This window comes from Aethalodelphis obliquidens, unplaced genomic scaffold (genome assembly GCF_003676395.1).
Source record: "Aethalodelphis obliquidens isolate GAN/ISIS:26980383/991018 unplaced genomic scaffold, ASM367639v1 scaffold123, whole genome shotgun sequence".
NCBI classification, from domain to species: Eukaryota; Metazoa; Chordata; class Mammalia; order Artiodactyla; family Delphinidae; genus Aethalodelphis; species Aethalodelphis obliquidens.
Window position 1 is genome coordinate 943,921 of NW_020838067.1, and position 18,143 is coordinate 962,063.

General features: G+C 62.0%; 1 protein-coding gene and 1 long non-coding RNA gene across 6 annotated transcripts; both read right to left on the reverse strand.

Annotated features, from left to right (window-relative positions):
* Positions 1 to 665: 665 nt before the first annotated feature.
* On the reverse strand, positions 666 to 3,890 carry LOC113615712 (uncharacterized). The gene is made up of 3 exons (XR_003431091.1): positions 3,625 to 3,890; positions 3,123 to 3,222; positions 666 to 2,892 (listed from the first exon to the last, which is right to left on the reverse strand). It is a non-coding gene; the product is annotated as an uncharacterized LOC113615712 (long non-coding RNA).
* A 3,899-nt stretch (positions 3,891 to 7,789) lies between these two features.
* On the reverse strand, positions 7,790 to 18,125 carry TPRA1 (transmembrane protein adipocyte associated 1). 5 transcript variants are annotated; one of them, XM_027098447.1, is made up of 12 exons: positions 18,012 to 18,119; positions 17,428 to 17,716; positions 12,885 to 13,014; positions 12,566 to 12,698; positions 11,286 to 11,372; positions 11,126 to 11,198; positions 10,937 to 11,016; positions 10,375 to 10,485; positions 10,214 to 10,274; positions 9,967 to 10,069; positions 9,777 to 9,857; positions 7,790 to 8,448 (listed from the first exon to the last, which is right to left on the reverse strand). In XM_027098447.1, the coding sequence occupies exons 3-12, from the start codon at positions 12,995 to 12,997 to the stop codon at positions 8,205 to 8,207; spliced, it is 1,086 nt and encodes a 361-aa protein (XP_026954248.1). In that variant the 5' UTR covers positions 12,998 to 13,014; positions 17,428 to 17,716; positions 18,012 to 18,119; the 3' UTR covers positions 7,790 to 8,204. The 5 variants fall into 5 exon arrangements, with proteins under 5 accessions (XP_026954248.1, XP_026954250.1, XP_026954249.1 ...); XM_027098449.1 differs by lacking the exon at positions 17,428 to 17,716 and having other exon boundaries at positions 18,012 to 18,125; XM_027098448.1 differs by lacking the exons at positions 17,428 to 17,716; positions 18,012 to 18,119 and adding an exon at positions 13,626 to 16,372.
* Positions 18,126 to 18,143: the final 18 nt, after the last annotated feature.

Below are 18,143 nucleotides of genomic sequence, written 5' to 3' on the forward strand. Positions count from 1 at the left end.
ATTAAGGGGGCCACTGGGGGTGCAGGACCTTCCAGCAGCCTGGCGCACGGGGCAGGAGCTACACACGTGGCTCTTCTGCAGACACCTGAGTGCAGCCTAAATAAATAAATAAATAAATAAAGATGACAGTACTGAATGTGCACTAAAATTCCAAATAAAACGTTTTCAAATATGTCAATGAATCCTGAGCTGGGTCTTTTTTTTTTTTTTCAATTTATTTATTTATCTTTGGTCGTGTTGGGTCTTTGTTGCTGCGTGCGGGCTTTCTCTAGTTGTGGCAAGCGGGGGCTACTCTTCACTGAGGTGCGCGGGCTTCTCATGGCGGTGGCTTCTCTTGTTGCGGAGCACGGGCTCTAGGCACGCGGGCTCAGTAGTTGTGGCTCGCGGGCTCTAGAGCACAGCCTCAGTAGTCATGGCGCATGGGCTTAGTTGCTCCGCAGCATGTGGGATCTTCCCGGACCAGGGCTCGAACCCGTGTCCCCTGCATTGGCAGGAGGATTCTTTCTTTTTTTTTTTTAACATCTTTATTGGAGTATAATTGCTTTACGATGGTGTGTTCGTTTCTGCTTTACAACAAAGTGAATCAGTTATACGTATACATGTGTTCCCATCTCTCTTCCCTCTTGCGTCTCCCTCCCTCCCACCCTCCCTATCCCACACCTCCAGGCGGTCACAAAGCACCGAGCTGATCTCCCTGTGCTATGCGGCTGCTTCCCACGCAGGAGGATTCTTAACCGCTGTGCCACCAGGGAAGCCCGAGCTGGGCCTTTTACACCCATATATCAGGTGTCATGCCTGCGAGGGCTAAACACAGCGCCTGACTGAGACTTTGTTTCCCGGACCAGGGCTTTGGGTTGTTGATGTTGTTGGCGGGTGAGCCCCGGCGGGAGGGGCAGCAAGAAGGGCGAGCGCGTGGAGGCCGCTGATTCTGGTGTCGGGTGGGAAGTTCCCAGGCCACGTCGCCAAGCTGAATTAGAGTTCACAGCTGGAGCCAAAATAATAGCCCATACAATTCCTGATGAATTTAACTCAATGGCTGTAAAACAAGATGACTCAGTAACCATAAACATTCAGAGCCACGAGCCATCTCCTTCCGTCCGTGTCTGGCAGGTTAGCGCTGGGAAGCTCAGAGTCACAGGGGCCCACAGACCAGGGTGCTGGAGCCCAGCCAGGGAGGTAGGCTCCAGGTGAGGCAGGTGAGGAGGGCGGGGCCTCTGGGAGCTGGGGGCGGGACGGGGGAGGGCACAGAGGGACAGAGTCGGAGCTGCATTTTTAAAGAGCCTCTGGCTTCAGCCTGCAGAGGGGATGGGAGGGGTGCGGTGGTCGCGTGGACGACGCCATAGCTGGAAGTAGAATGCACGGGACCTGGTGACGGGACGGTTGTGGAGGTGAGGGGCGGGCGGTGTCAGGAGGCCCGTCAAGGCCTGGCTTCTGGAGCTGGGGGGCAGGGGTGCCCTTTGCAGTGGCGGCAGCGTGCTCTCCTTAGCAGGGCGCCAGCTGGCGTTGGGGAGGGGCATGTCACAGGTGAGCCCACCTCCCAGTTTTCTGGGGGAAAGTCCTGCTTTATACCTAGGGTCCCTGTGTAATTATGATTGTGCCCCTTTTCAAAAGGGTCCCTGTTTTCCTCTGAATAATAAATAAATATAAATAAATAACAAATGGATGAGGAGAAGAGGTTCCTCACAGCGGCAGCAACCTGGCAGCCTGGGGTCCTGAACTAGATTCTTTTGCCATAAAGGACATGACGGGGACCATCGGCAAAGCGTGTGTGGGGTCTGAGGCTTGGACGGTGCTGTCGTATCCGTGTGCTTTCCTGACACGAGTGCTGACGTAGTGGTCACGCAGGAGGAGTGTCCGTTTGAGGGAAATACACAAAAAAGTGTCCGTGCCGCTGGGCGTCGTGTCGCCCGTGGCTCTCAGATGGTCCAGGGAAAGAAGTCCTCTGTTCCTTTTCCGTGTGTCTGCAACTGAGACTCGGCGGGTAAAGGTCGCTCTTGGGAGCAGAGTCTGACCTGCACCAGGCTCCCTGACTTCCTGCCTCTGCACCCCCCGCCCCGCCCCAAGCCTCGAAAAGGATTCCCTGCTCAGATGCTCGGTGTGCCCAGCGGGACAGGATCAGAGAGGTCAGGTCTGTGACACGCCTTCAGCGCCCCCCAGCGGCCGAGGGGTCAGGCTGCGGCTGTTCTGAGAAGTGCCGAGAATTCCAGGCGCACGAACGTCCTCTGGGGGCCCCCGAGCAGGGCCGGTCAGCACATCTCCGGCAGCCACGCGTGCTATCACTGTGCCACCGGCGCCCCAGGAAGTGGGGAGGAGCCACGCAGCTGCCACAGCCCCGTCGGGCCCCGCCCTGGGGTCCAGGCCGTGGGTCTGTCCCACGTCCTGAGCTGTTTGGTCTCAGGACTTCTTTACACTCAAAACCATTGAGGGCCTTGAAGAGCTTTTGTGGCTTGGAGTTTGGTCTACCAACATTTACATATTCGAAATTATATACTCAAAGTTTAATTTCAATCACAACCAAAGCACACATGCCTTTGGCCATCAGAGCTATGACATTACCACACGCTGGTCTGGAAAATTCTACGGTGCACTCGTGAGAGGATGAGAAAGGCTGGAACATCTCACACTTGTACGAAGATGGCTTTGACCTCAGGGACCCCTAGAAGGGTCTCAGAAGCCCTGAGGGGTGAGGACCCCAGTGTGAGAGCCCCTGGCCTGTGCCCTGATCGCCACCATCGACCATCAGGAGAAGTTTGGAGCTGCAGACGCGGACACCCGTAACCCCAGCAGCTCCGTCCTCTGGATCCGCCCGAGAGCCCCTCGAGGGCACGTGGGAACCAGTCAGAGGTGGGATGTGCATCGGGTTGCCGCTCGCTTTCACGGTTTGGAAACAACCTGAAAGACAGAATTGACAAGTAGACGATGCTCTGTTTACACAGCGGAGTGCTGTAGGAAGTATCGACGTAGGAGAAGTCCCCCACACAAAACTGAGTGAAAAAAATCAGGTCGGGGAAGAAGAGCTCAGAATGAAGCCGGTTGATTGACTCAAAGCACATTGTCTGCGGACACACATACGTGTGCCGCGGGGATAAACACGAAGTTCAAGATGGCGGGAAAGTGGTTACCTGGGGGTTGGGGCAGAGTCAGGAGGGAGGCTACACGGGGGCTTTCGCTGTATCCGTGATGCTCAATTCAGAAAGTTGTTTTCAAAACACCATCCAGGGACTGTGGGGAAATGGAAAACAGACGCGCTGGCGGTGCGTCACCAGCTACCGCTGGTCTTTGTGTCCCGGGGTACGTGGCGGAGACCGCCAGCTGCCTCCCTGACACCCCTTTTCTTTCTTTCTCACTGATCTATTGGGGGCAGCACGTACCAGCTCAGAAAAGAAAAGGAAACCCTGCCACGTTCAGCCTCCCTCGCGGCGCGGCGGCCACCAGGGCACACGGCGGCCATTCAGCGCAGCCTGTGGGAAGCTCCCCAGGCACAGGGGACAGTGGCAGCCCTGGCTCCCCTCCCCCACCTCTTCCCGCCCATGGGCCCCCTGTGTTCATGAGGAGGATGAGAGCCAGAGTTTGGAGTCAGATCTTAAGGGGAAGAGCAGGAATGTTCCGGAAGGCCACCCTCACCGGGGCTGTTGGATGACTCCAGGGGGGGTGCTACCACCCATGCCAGGCAGACCAACTCGGGGCAGCCCTCGGCCCCCGTCCCGGGCAGGCCCGGCCCCAGGAGGACCGTGTCTTCAGGGCCGCTCTCCAATCTTCCCGATTCGACCCCGGCCAAGTGGCACTGATGCTGCGTCCGGGGGCCTCCTGGGAGCAGCCCAGCTTTGAACGCTCTTCACGGTGGGTGGTGATTGGGTCTTGATTTGCTGAATGATTCAGCTGAGTCACCACCTGCAAACAATATGAGAAATAAAACGCTGGCCACGCTCGGGCGCCCAGCGCAGCCCCTGCTCCCGGGGCCGATGACACGGGCCGCTCCCCGCAGGCGGCTCCGGCACCCCGGGAGGTCCTGCCTGGAAGGGAGCTGCTCGGTGCCAGGCCCTGCACGGGGTGGGCCTGGGGGCTGCGTGGAGGCCAAGGAGGCACGGCGGCAGCACGTTCCACTGGGGGATCCGCCCGCGAGGGGCCTGCCAGGGTCACAGGTGGGGAACAGCGGAGCTGCACCAGGAGCCGCTGGGGCGGCACGCGGCCCAACGGACCCAGCGCTGCCACAAACGCCAGGGGCTCCCTTTACCCCCAGGCAGCCCGCCGGGTGTCCTCTGCACCGCCCCCCGGACTGGCCTGGCCTGGCTACACAGCCTCCTCGCCTTGGTCTGATGGCCCCAGCAGCAAGGCTCGGAGCCCGTCTCCTGAGGGAGGTGCGTCTGTGAGCCTGGGCAGCAGGCACAGGGCTGGAGGCCTGGGGTCAGATGGCATCCGCCTCTGGTGGCCGTGTGATCTCTGTCCCTCTGCTGCTGCGTCTGTAAAGGGGGCATTGTGTCAGTGTGGGGTCCGGAACACAGGACCTCGGGATGTGACCGTATGTGGAAACGGGGACGTTTAAGGAGTTGTTAAATGTAAATGGGGCCATCAGGGTGGGCCGTAATCCAATCTGACTGTGTCCTTGTGGGCGCAGGGACCCCAGGGATGTGCACACACAGGGGACACGGCCAGCACGCCCAGGACAGAAGCCTTGGGAAAAGCCAGCCCTCGATCTTGGAGGTCCAGCCTCTACAACTGTAAGCAGCAGGTGTCTGTGGTTCACGCCCCTCCCTGCGCCCATGGGATCCATTACAGCAGCGGAGCAGACACATACACCGTGGTCCTGGTCGCCCTGTCACCTCCAGGGCTCCTGGCCACAGGACCTGCAGGTTTCAGAGCTGCAGTGTCAGAGCCACACCCGGGCTGCGGGACCCTCTGCAGCAGCTGAGCGCTCTGGGCCCTAAACCCACAGGGGGGCCATCTTATCTGCAGCCGGGCCTCACCCGTGCCTGGTCCCCAGGGCTCGGGGACGGAAGGACCTCACTCGAAAGGGAATCCCACCTGTGTCTTCCCACAAGCCCCTGCTGCCTCTGTAGCCCAAGGCATCTGGAAACAAAGTCAGAGGTCGTCCACCAGCCGCAGGCTCCCTCAACAAGTGAGCCCAGGCCCAAACTCCCTCTGATGGGGAGGGAGAAGGGTGGGCTCAGGAAGGAAAAGTCACAAATTGGTGTCTGGAAATATCCTGTCTCCCTGATGTGACACCTTGGGGGACACTTTCGGATTTTCACGTGTTTCCCTTAGGATCGGGATTGCCGTAAACAGGGTAGTCTTCCGTGTATGAGAATTCTGTTCTATCGTGTAGTAGCGCTGTGCTGGTGTGGCAGCGCCATCGTCATTGGGGACAGGGCTTGTTTTGTCTTTCTGTTTGACCATCCTTGTTGACTAGCTTCCCGAAGTCGCCTCATCACCCAGGCTGGCTGCTGGAGTCAGTCATCACGTCTGCATTCCCGGAAGCAGGAAGGAGAAGGCAGGAGGACAAAGGAGCACATCTCCGAGCTCAGTCAGCTCCCTTTAAGCAGCCTGTGCTGAAGAAGTCTCACACTCCTGCTAACATCGCAATGACCAGGACTTAGTCACCTGAGTGAACGTAAAGGGGCAGGAATGTCACCTTCTATCTGGTGCTTCACTGACCCTCCAAGCATCCTGACGCAGTTACTGAGGGAGGGAAGATGAACATCATGTGACCACCGGTCACCCACAGCCCTGTGTCACTGATGAGGAAAGAGGGTCAGAGAGGCATGATGTCAAGGTCCATGGGCTGTGAACAGCAGGAGGCCGTAAGATTGGAACGTGGAGCCAATATGGTGGACTCGTCATCCAGAGCGCCCCACATCCTGGCCACCCGTCGGCATGAGGTCTGTTCCCACCCAGACGCGGCACACGGGGTGCGGTTCCAGGAGAACAGACATGAGCACGGACCTGTGGAACCACCGAGAATTTGAACAGCACACGGCACCGGTGAGGCTGTGCTCATGGGGGTCAAAACTGGTACAGCCTCTTGGAAGGGTGTGTCGGTTCAGATTAGGTTCGATTATGAGTGAGGGAAAAATCCAAAGTGGTTTAAGAAAGACAGAGGTTTACTTCTCTCTCACATCCAACAGGTCATCCAAAGGAGAAGTCCAGGGCTGTTAGGGGTGCACTAGTGTCGGGGACCTCGTCTGCTTCTACCTTGACGCTCTGCCATGAGAGGCTCCCACTCCAAGATCCCCTGATGATTCAAGATGGCTGCTACAACTCCAGCCATTGCAACCACATCCCAGTTTGCAAGAAAAAAGAGCCGATCCTTTCTCTTCAAGGAAGGTGCACACACACTGACATCCCACTGGCCAGGCCCTGCAAGGAAGGCTGGAAAATGGAGTCTTTGTTCCAGGCAGCTGTGTATCCAGCTACAAGTCACGTGTCCTGTGACAGCGGAAGGAAAGGAGAACACGTACTGGAGGACGGCGATTAGTCTCGCGGAAGACTGGGAGACTAATTAACTCACGAGTGAAGGCTGTGCTCCAGCAATCCCACCTGTGTGAGTTATTTGTAAGGATTTGGGTTGCTGCACTGTTTGTTGTTGCAAAACGTATTAGGAACCAAGGTCCCTCCCAAGGGGACTGGGTAAGTCGATTGCCGCGTATCCAGAACGTTCGCAGCTCTCCCACCTGATGTGGAATGAGCCCAAGACCAGGTGTTAGCGTGGGAAATGAGCTAGACATTCACGCTCCCAAACTAGGGGTGACGTGCATACACGCGTGTGAACACAGGTGCTCCTGGAAGGTTAGGAAGACCCCGGCCTTGCGGTGCTTCTGGGGAGGGGGGCAGGGAGACGGGGTCAGAGCAGCGGAGGTTCCCCCAGCCTCCAGGGTCCACCAGCTGCCCTGCAACGGGCGCCAGGCCTCCTGTGCTGCCCCCTCTACCGAGTCACCACACGGAGCCAACGCAGGCTGCCGCCGTGCCGTCTTAGACGCAGCCCGTCAACGCCGCCGATGGGGAACCCAGCTCTGGATCTGAGGACCAGTTCCTCCCTGTCTGGCCCCCCCACACCTCCCCGGCTCGGAATGCCCCGCTGGCTTCCCTCCCCACCTAACAGGCTTCTGTGAGAGCTGTGGGGTGGCAGCCGGGCCGGGCACGGCGAGGAGCCTGCAAGAGCGCCCTGGCAGCCCCGCGGGCCCCAGAGTCCAGGTCGCTGGCTGTGCCCACACCAGCTGACAGCCCTGGATCCGGGGAGCCTGGCCGCTGGCCCCCCAGTCATGAGTGTGTTGGAGCTGGTGCCCTCGGTGCCCTCCTGAGAAAGAAGGTGGGCAGTGGAGGGGGAGCGCGGCCTGGCCCTCAGCCCCCCAGGGCCCCGGGCTTTATTCGGACCTGTCCCCACTTTCAGCTCATCACATCCATGATTATGAACATCAGTCCCCACATCCTACCTTCCGAGGGCCTACTACGTGCCGAGCACTATTCCGGTCCCTAAAAATAATGCCTGTGGTCACCGTCGCTCCACCACCACGTGCCAGCCAGCCACACCTGCTCTCCGCTAACCCTTACGAACATCCCTGTGAGACAGGCCTTCTTATCCCCATGTCACAGATGCAGAAACGGAAGCTGCAGGAGGGGAATGCTGCCCGGGATAACAGAGCGTGAGGGGCAGACAGGACAGCGCACAGGAACCACGGTTCTTTCCACGGCCGTCCCCTCTGCTCCGACGGGGCCTCGCAGCAGGTACGCCGGGCTCCCAGTGCAGAGGGGCACCCCGGCCCCGGTATCCCCGCACAGCCTTCACGTCAACACCTTCTGCTCCTTTTCCTTTTTATTAGAAAACAGATCAAGAAAATATACACACTTCAGCCCATCCGCCAGAGTGGGCTTTGGGGGGGGGGCGGGCGGAGGCTAAGGGGGATCAGAGCAGTCCTGGGGGCCCAGGCCGCAGGGAGCTGCCCTCAGCCAGCCTAGCCAGGCCTGGCCCTGGGATGTCAGAGTCGGGGCCGAGTCGCCGAGCAAGGGGAGGGCAGGTGGAGGGGGAGGTGGCCCCCAGCTGAAGCAGAGGTGGCCGCAGGCAAGTGGGGGACAGAGGGCGGGACAGGGCCTGCAAGGGGCCGCTGCCCACGCACGGGCCTGACCCCCTGTCCTCCTGGCCGGGGGCTCTGCACTCCCCAGCCGGCCCTCCACAGGCCCCCAGGCCCTCCCGCCCTCCCGGGGCAGCCAGGCTAGGTGTTGATGGCCTTCCAGCGCTCACTGTCCGTGCTGTTGACGCTGCCCGTGTGGCAAGGCATGGAAGCCACATCATCCAGGTAGGCCACCCCCCCGGCCGCGTCGAACTGCGTGCTGGCGGCCACCGCCGCCTCTAGGCCTTCCCGCCGGGCCACCGCATAGGGCTGGGGCAGGTGCACGTCTGGTTCCTCGGTCTCGTCCACTTGGCATTTGTAGGAGAAGAGGATCTTGGGCTCCGAGCTGGGGGGGAGAAGAGAGGCAGGGGAGCCTCACCGTGGGTCAGGAAAGGCCTTCCTCGCTGGGGCTGGGCAATGAAGCATCGGACATGGCAAGAAACGTGCTGACAGCCCCCTAACACCCACCCCGCGAGGCCCCCTTCCTTGCCTTGACGTTGGAGTCCGCTGGGACACCGGTATTAAAAGCGGCCCTCCTGCTGCTGGCATGGGAGCCTGGCGAGCGCCTGCTTTCTCACCGTAAAATGGGTGGAAGGATTTGGACCCGGGCAAATGATGGGCCTTAAAACAGCACCTGCCCACAGTGTGGGGCAGACGCGGGCCCAGACCCCTGCCCCGCAGCACTAACTACTGCCCACCAGGTGCCCGCCTGTCTTCAGTCCTCTGGGTAACTGTCCAGGGAGAAAGCCTCACTCCCCATTTACAAAAAGGAGCCTGAGGCCAGGGAGATGAATCACGTGTGAGGTCATGCACATCAGGGCTGGGAGGATCCAGTCTAGTCCTTCTTGCTCCAGAGCTGAGGCACCCCTGCAGCCCACCCTCAGACCTGGCAGGCAGGGAAGGGGGAGCTGGGGGCAGAACGCCTGCTTCCACCACGTCTGAGTCACAAAAGTGTACCCCACCCCACATTCACAGACACACTGGACTCCCCCCAACACTGCTCCCCACTCCGGTTGCCCCCAGATGGAACACAAGCTCCGCGAGCTCAGGGGTTTGTGTCTGCTTTGTTCCCTGTTGTGTCGGTGGCTGCAGCAGGTGCTGAGGAATGAGCTGATCTATCCTTAAATGAAAAACACAGTGCAGATCAGCAGGCACGGCCTCTCTCACGAGAAAAGTGCACGTCTTTGTGTGTTGTGTACGTAATGTGTTATGTCTGTATTTATATATATCTGTGTGAACCTATGCGTGCCTGTATGGGTGTGGTATATGCATGCATGTGCATATAAACGCATATATGTGTACAAGTTTATGTGTGCGCACATACACGTTACACACGTATACATCTGTATACGTGTGTGTATGTTTATAGGGGCGCATGCATATGTGTGCGCGCCCGAGTGTGCACGTATATCCGCACGCACGTGCATGTACACACATGTACCCTGTCCGCCTCCTCAAGCTCCGGCCCCAGCCTGAGCTGCCCCCCAGCCCCGAGCCCAGAGGCTGGGATGCTGCCGTGGCGGCTGCGCATGCCCAAGAGGCAGAAGGCGTGATCCCGACGGCGGCCACGCGGGGGCGCCCGCAGCCTGGAAGCTGGGGGCGAACAAGCCCAGAGCGCCACCTGGAACCCCGCCCCCCAGTCCCCCTCCCTGCAGCCCCCGCTGGAGGACTCACCCGAAGAAGCCCCGCAGGAAGGCCACGTAGATGAGGGGCGCGAAGAAGCTGAAGTAGAGGAAGGTGGTGGCGTCCACGCAGCTGGGAGGACGGGCAGGTTAGGGTTGCGGCGGAGCGACCCGGCCGGCCCCCGCCCCCTCCCCGCCGCCCCCCGGCCCCCTCCCGGCCACCCCCGGCCCCGGCCGCTTACCAGAGCCCCTCGATGACGTCTGCGCACAGCAGCGCGCTCCCCAGCCCCTGCAGCAGGTTGAGCAGCGCCAGGATGCCCGCGTACACGTAGAAGCTCCTTCGTGCTGCAGGGTGGGCGCGCATGAGGTCCTGCCCAGGTGTCGGGACCGGACCGGCTCCCTGCTTCCCACCCACCCAGAGCCGTCCGCTCCAGGCCCCCGCAAGGCCAACAGCCCACCCCGCGCCCAGCCCCGTCCCCAGGCGCTCACAGGGCAGGGAGATGCGCTCCTTCAGCGGGGTCTTGGGGAGCACGACCACCAGAGAGTAGACCTGCGGAGACACTGGCGCTGACCGGGACGCAGGGAGCTCCTGCCCAGTGCTGAGCCCGCTAGCAGGCCGTGCCCGAGGCTCCGGCCACCCCCCAGCTCACCAGGAAGAAGAAGCAGGAGCTGACGAGCCAGAACTGGCGGCCCCCGTGCCCGTAGATGTTGAAGTCCTCAGCCGACAGGTGGGCATCCGGGTACAGGATCTCCAGCGTGCCCTGCAGCGGCGGGCAGGGGAGGGTCTCAGGGGCTCCTGGACCTGGAACGCCCCGTCCCTGGGCTCCCCACCACACCAAGCCCCGCTCTGCCTGGCGCTCCGTCCCCTGCTCTAGCCAGCTCTCCGGCCACGCCCTGCCCCGCAGCTCCGGCCCTCAGAACAGGCCCGGGGAGGGGCAGCCCCCAAGTAAGAAAGGGGTCTCTGGACGCACGGGTCTCAGTGGGATCTACAGACCTGCACTCTCCCTACCCGGACTGCTTGTTGAAACGGTAGGTTCAACCTACTGGATCGGAATTGGAGAGGCCCAGAACCTGCCTTGTTAGCCAGCAGCCCAGGGGATTCCTTAGCTGCATTTAAAGTCTGAGCCACTGCACACTCAACTCTGACCCAGGGCCCAAAGGCAGTGGATGCCCAGCCCCGGTGACCCCCGGGGCTGCCCTCCCCCACCTCACCTGGGTGACAGAGTAGGCCAGGGCCAGCACCGTGGTGATGGCCAGCACCCGCTTGATGCTCGACTTGCTCTCCAGGTGACCTGGAAGAAACGTGCTGGTCAGTCAGCGGGAGCCAGCCTAGGGAACCACGGTGGGGTCGGCGCCAGCCAGGGAGGGGCAGGGGAGCCCTGGCCGCAGCAGCAGACGCACCAAAGGCAAGGCCCAGGATGACCACGCTCAGCTCGATGGCCAGCAGGAAGAAGCGGGTAATCTCCCACAGGATCTGGACACAGAGCGGGCAGAGCGTCAGCCTGGGGGCCGGCTGCCCCCTCCCAGTGCCCAGCAGCCCTGCCAGCAGGCCCAGCCCCACCTTATCAGCAACAGTCGCAGCATCTGAGGCGCTGACCGTCATGGACACCACGGCCCGGGCGATGCCCACCAGCGCCACCACGAACACCTGGTGAGTGAGAGAGGGGTTGGGAGGTTGGCGTCGGGGGACAAGAGCTCCGGGAATCGCAGGGCCTGCACCCCACACCCCACGTCTGCAGGAGCCCTCAATTCCTCAAGAATGGAAGGATTCCACACTAAACGAGCCGCCTGGGTGGGATGCAGGGAGGCCTGGCCTCCCCTCTGGGCCTTGGCTTCCTGGCTACGCTGACAGCCTGGGAAGGCTTGTTAGGGTGACGTGGTGCAGCCAGCCTGCCGGGTTCTAATCCCAGACCTGCCGCTCGCTGCCTCTGGGACCTGTCTGTGCTGCACCTCATCTACGAAATACAGGGAGACGGCACCCTGGGATCCAGCTGGGACTGTCAGTTTCTCAGTCACTACTACCCCGCCCCCACCCACCCCACCCCACCCCGGGCTTCTGTGAGCTTAAGTTCAGTTTTCTGACACATATGAACAGAAGAGCCCAGATTTGTACACTCTGTCCTTTGTGCCTTGAAAACCATGTCCCATCTCAGGGAGGGTGACACCACTCAGGGCCATGTGCCCACGGTGTGCGGGCCCCCACGGGGCTGGAGCTCTGCGCAATCTCACTGGGTGCTCACGGGAGCACCGCAAACTAAAGGCAGGTCCACGTCACGTCGTGTAGGAGGGCACTGAGGTCCAGAGAGGCCAAGTTGTTGGCCCACGGTCACTCAGCACAGCTGGGGTTCAGAATGCAGTGGGCTTTTTCCCCAGCCCAGCATCCATTCCCCTTCCCTCTAGTAACCATTCCCCAATTTTCTTCCTGGGACCACCACCCCTCCTCAGTCCATACAGTCTGGCTGAGCTGACCCCACCATCCCAGCTCCAAAGTGTCCCTTTCCCTGCTAGTCACAGAGTCTGGCTCAGGGATGAACAGGGTTTCCAAGGTGGGCCACTCAGAGGGAATTGCAGATCAACACTGCAGCATCAGGAAAGAGGTATCCTTCTGCTGGAGTTGGCAGGGAGGTTAGCTCAGAGCTGCTCTTGGCTACCTCTGATACCTTATGGGGAGAACTCATCTGCGATAAGGCCAGAGGAGAGCAGAGATGCAGACAGAGAGACAGTCCTGCTGACATCAGTTAATGCCCTGGATCCAGCCATACCCGAAGCTGGTTTTTCATTACAAAGACAGCTTAAGGCAGTTGGAGTTGGGTTTTCTGTCACCAACTGGAATGAACTCACCAGGATATAGAAGGTGATAAAAATGGGGCTGGAGGTGACTCGAATCTTGGCCCGAGCAAACGGAAGCTTCCAGAGCAGGAAGATGAAGAACAGCACGTTGGGGACGAGCAGCAAGAGGTCCCAGTACCGGACCCTAGCAGGGGGGTGCAGAAGGCGGCTCACTGCTGGGGTTTTGTCTGCAGCCCACCCGGCTCTCTCTCTCTCTCTCTCTCTCACACACACACACACACATACACACACACTCACGCACACTCACACACACACACCCGACCCCGGAAACCCCTCGTCACGCAGCCCGGCACGACTGTGCCGGCCTCACCTAGAGGTGCCGATGTCCTCGTAGAGCAGCAGCAGACAGCGGTGCGGCACACTGATGTTGGGCGCCGGGGGCGGGGCCCCGCTGGCCCAGATCTCCTCCTCCGGGGTGTCCATCCCGCCAGCCGCTGGCCCTGGGGGGTGAGAGCCACCACGTGAGCAGCGCAGGGGCTGTGCAGCCCTGGGCCTCTGGTGGGTGGTGGGCGCCAGCAGGTGGGGGGCAGGTGTGGCGCTCCCTCCCGCCCGGGTCGCAACCCAGCCCCTGACAGGGGCCATTCCTCGCTGTCGGCTCTGTGTCGGGGACCGGACGGCGGCAGCAGCACGTCGCAGGGAGCACGTGGGCCCGGGCGGCAGCGGGACGTGACAGATGCCAGCGTTTAAAACGATGACTGAACAGACTGGGCTCCTGACCCGGCGCCCCCGTTTCTGGGCCATTCGCGACAGCCCCAGGCGGGAGCAGCCCAAGTGCCCCCGTCAGCAGAACTGACACGTCAGCGGGGCGTCCGCGTGGCCGGTGGCACGCCGGCCAGAAATGAGAGTGACTCCTGCCCTGCAGTGACACGGAGGGCCTGGCAGCCGGCCACTGAGCAGAGCCCGGCCAGCTGTGGGCACGCGGCCTGCCCCTACACGGGCACCAGGAGGGGCGCCCTGTGGAGGGCCGAGGGCGCGGGGCCAGCCCTGGAGACACGACCCGGTGGCGGGCACGCTGGCGTGCTCCAGTGTCGCGGTTCATGGAGCCACGCACCTGTGATCCGAGCGATTTTCCGTATGGGTTACGCTTCAGTAGATTTAAAGAAATGGAAAAGATGAATCGTTTATGCTGAGAGCGCAGGTCTCCCGTTCAGCAAGGAGCAGCGCAGGACACCTCCTGCAGGGCTTGCAGCGAAGCAACAGGATCCCGTGCTCGTGCTGCTTTCACGTCCCTGGACAGCAGGCCTGCAGGGCAGCACCCCGCGGGCCAAGCTGTGGAACGAGCGCTGCTCTGCCGAAAGTGGGGAGATTCCGAAGCGGGAGGGCCGGGACGTAGGGCTCAGGATCCCCATCCTTCTCTCCCACAGGCCACCCAGCGGCTCTGGGATGGCGTCCCCCCGGCAGCCTGAGGATACAGCAAGGACGGGAGGTACTGCAGGCGAGAACGTGTGCCTGACACGGCAGGTCCAAGGAAAGAAGCTGGTTTCCTCCCCGTTCCCGCGCTCTGCACCCTTCCACCGGTGCTGACGTGGCCGAGCACCTGCTCTGAGCCGGCAGGTCCAGGTGCCAGGACGCACCTGCCCTCTTGGGGCCCTCATTCTCGGAGGGGAGGCCGACAGCCAGCACGAATACCATCCTTCAAAAGCAAACCTCTCGTAGAGGTAAGTGCTAAGAAGAAAACACAGTCTTGGCCTGTTCAGAGGGCAAAGAGCAGGCTGGGAGAGAGAGGAGAAAGGGCAGGGGCCAGGTCAGCCGGGACCACCGGCACGGTGAGCTCACTTTAAATGCAACAGGAGGTGTAGGAAGGCGGGCGACGCGGCCCCGCTCCCACGTGGAGAGGCTGCCGTGGCGGGGCAGGGAGACCGAGGAGTGCCCGGCCAGGCCGGCGAGGACAGTGGCCGAACCGGCGGGGGCAGCGGGGGAGGAGTGGAGGGATCTGGGACCCCTTGGGGAGGGCTGGCCAGCAAGACCCGCAGACAGACGCACGTTGGGGTGAGGGAAGACGGCAGGGCAGGCTGAGGCCGGGGCTCTGGCCCGAGCCTCGGGGCGCCCAGCCCCGTGTCCCCGTGACACTGCCCCTCTGCCTCGCTAACAAGGTGCCCCGCCGTTGCAGGACCCTCCTTGATGCCCTGCGTTCAGGACAGGGGCCCCTTGCCGGAGCCAGAAGCTGAGCCTCGGCTGCTGTAAGCCAGAGGTTTCGGAGTGGGGGTGGTGTGGCGCAGCGCGGGGCACCTGAGCAGGGCGCAGGGTGCCCATGCGACACAGGGTCGGGGCCCAGGGCTGCCTGACGTCCTGCAGGGACCCCACACGGCAGAGAAGCCCGTGGGGATGAATGGGGACAGAAGCAGGAGGGCCGGATAGAGCGGGGAGGGGGGGCGGTCAGAGGGCTTCTCTTGGCCTTGCCTGTCCAGCACCCTATTTTCCCGTGGGGGCACCTCAGCACCCCAGTCCCCATCCACAGGGTTTAGGTACTGCTGACTCCACCCCTCCACCACTCCAGGGAATGTGCACATTGGAGTCCCACGTGGAAAGAAAGCCAACACAGAGGTGAGACTGATGGAAATAGATCCTGGAGATGGCGCCTTGCGGGAGCCCCTGGATCCAGCCACACCTGAAGGTAGATGCCCGCACCCCAGGCCGGACTTTTCAGTTACAGAATCCAACAAGCTCCCTTTCCTGCGTAGGCCGGTTTGACTCTGAGTTGCGTAGACCTTGCTTGTGCTTCTGGCTCTGCCAGGTTCTTTCTCCGTGACCTTGGGGGAGTCTTTCCCCTCTCTGGGTGTCACAGGACAATAACACCGCCCCCCCCCCCAGCAAGGCTGCTGTAAGGATCAAGCAAGACCAGAGAAGTGAATGTCTACAAAAGGTCACACACAGAAAGGTAACTGCTGCTCTTCCTCCCGGAGGAGGGGCTGGGGGACGTGCAGCAGGGAAGGATCTGGTTCACGGGTCCAAGCGCCACTTGCTACGGAGTCTGAGGTGAGGAAGGAGAGCGTCAGCTAAGCCCCCTCCACCAAGCCCTGCTAGCTCTGTAATAACTGCAGAGAAGGCTCACGGAGCCCTGCCACCCTGCAGGGAGGTGCTTATGTCACCCCCCGCACAGAGCCCGGAGCCGGGCAGCGCAGACTCTCTGTCTCCAGAGCGCAGGCCCCCAACCGGCAACTTGCCAGGGGCCCCTCCTGGGGCCTTGGTGTCTCCACCTGCAGCCGGGTTGGATCCAGAGTGGAGTGTTGGTGAGGAGCAGATTCGGGTCAGGCAGGTCTGGGGGCTGAGAGTCTGCGTCTCCAACACCCTCCCAGCTGGCGCTGCTGCTCTGTTGGCCCCAGAACCGCACTTGAGCCACACCGGAATTGCCACTATGTGTCAAAGCTCACAAAATCACTGAAGCCGCGATAAAAAGGACAATGCACCCTTCCCTGCCCGCGTGCAGGTGAGGCTTTCCACGGGATCACCTGCTGAGCCGCCACACCAGCCTCCAGGAGAGGGGGCTGCTAACATCCCATCACACAAAGCGGAAAGAGGCCGAGACAGGTCCGCCTGTGGCCTGTATTCCCCTCTCCCCACCACAGGTGAGCTCCTGGCCTTGCTGGCAGAAGCCCAAGCAGTGGCAAAGTAAGGGGTGCTCAGGAAAGGGGATGGTGGGAAGGCTGCCTGAGGGCAGGGAAGGGAGGGGTGAAGCCAGACCAGAGGCATGGGGAAGGGAATTCTCAGAGGGCAAGTTCCTGGGATGCCAAGTGCTCTGGGGCACCGTCTGGGGCGTTTCTTCCACCTGGGAAGGACTCTCCTGACCTCACTAACATTCCAGAGGCCTCTTCCCGCCCACCTCCCTCCCTCCCTCCCTCCCTTCCTCTGTGGGCAGGATGCCAACTGGCTAGGGTCCTGCGGGCTGGACCTGCTGTGAGACCCTGGACCAGAAGGACCTTTCCCTCTGTGGGCCTCCGCTTTCCCATCTCTCATCTGTGCAGTGGGTCTGACCACCCAGAGCTACTGGATGGGGAACGCTGGGGCAAACAAAACCCTGAGCAGAGAGGCTGCTGCTTAAACGCCTCTCAGGGCTTCCGACCGGAGCTGGTTGATGAGCCTTAAAACCCTGGAACCGAAACAGGGTGAGGAAGACTCCACAGGACAGAGCCAACCCCCTAATTCTTCAGCCTTGGGGAGGGGGGAGGTGGACCCTGCCAGGAGCCCCCAGGAGGAAGGACAGCCCTGGGCCTTCAAGGTCCAACCTGGCCTCACCCCTGCCAACTGCGCTGACGATTCCCTTCCACTCTGCAGCCCATCTTTCAGCCTGTTCTCCAAGCTGCTGTGCTGTTCCTACCTCAGGACCCCGGTGCGTACTCCTTCCCAGCTGCGGCTCACCATTCGGGCCGCCTCCTCTGAGAAGCCCTCCCTGACTACCTCTGTCTGAAGCGGCCCTCGCTGTGTGTTGTTCAGCCCACGCAACTCATGACCCAGCCCCCCAGGACAGCAAACGTTGTGAGTGGACAGATGAATGTCCAGCAGAGTGCGGCCCAGCCCTTCTGGGGAGTGGGAGGACCGTCTGGGAGGCTCTCGGCCCCGTCCCTACTGCAGCGTGAGGGCAGGTCACTCCTCGCTCCCTATCCAGTGGACCCCCGCCCTCTCGGGCCCGGGGAGCCGGAAGTGGGACTCGGCCACTCGCAGGGACGTCTTCCCGCACGACCTGGATCGCAGGGTCCGCAAGCCCGGCCTCCCCGGGGACCCAGGACGCCGGCCCTCTGCGCCCCCTGCCTGCCTCTGGGCGGGAGGGTCGCTCCCGGCGGCAGGAGCGGCAGGCGGGACGGGGGCCGCCGGGATCAGTTCCCGCAGCTGGGGCAGGAGAGGGGTCCCCTCCTTACCTGAGGCCCCGGCCGCCCATCCGCCGCCGGCCGCGGACCCCGCAAGGCCGCGGGACTCGGCCTCCGGCGCTCGGGCCGGGGAGCGTCGCCCAAGAGGCGCGGGCGGCTGGCTCCCGCAGACTGGGTGGGCGGGCGGGCGGGTAGGGAGACGCCGTCGGGCCCGACACCGCGCGGCCCTTCCGACAGCAGTGACCCGGAAGGCTGGCGCGTCCTTTTCGTTCCGCCGAAACTGCGAAACAGCCACTGTCCCTACTTGCGGCACGCAGGCCCGCCCCCAGTCCGCAGCGGCCTATAGGAATGGGGTTACGCAGAAAAGAGGGCGCACGTAGCGGGAGGAGCCAATCAGATCCCCAGGGGGCGGGGCGGCTCGCCAACCTCTTAAAGAGACAGCGCACGGCACTCTCGGCCGCAAGGGGCCTTGTCTTCAGCTGTCCGCGACCTGCGCACCCCCCCCCCCCCCCTCGCCCGCGACCTTTCTCCCGCAGGCGGCAACCGAGCGTCCGGGGAGGAGCCTCCGCCGCCTGCCTGAGGACCTCTGGTCCCGGGGGACAAGCTCCGCCCGGACCGGCGCGTCCCCCGCGCACCTGTCCTCGCGGCCGCGGTCGACGCAGTGCTGCGCACCCTCCGCCTCACGGCAGCTCTTCAGAACAGCTGTAATTAGTCGCATTTCAGGAGAACCTGAGGCTGAGACGTTAAGTGCTTGACCGAAGCGACAG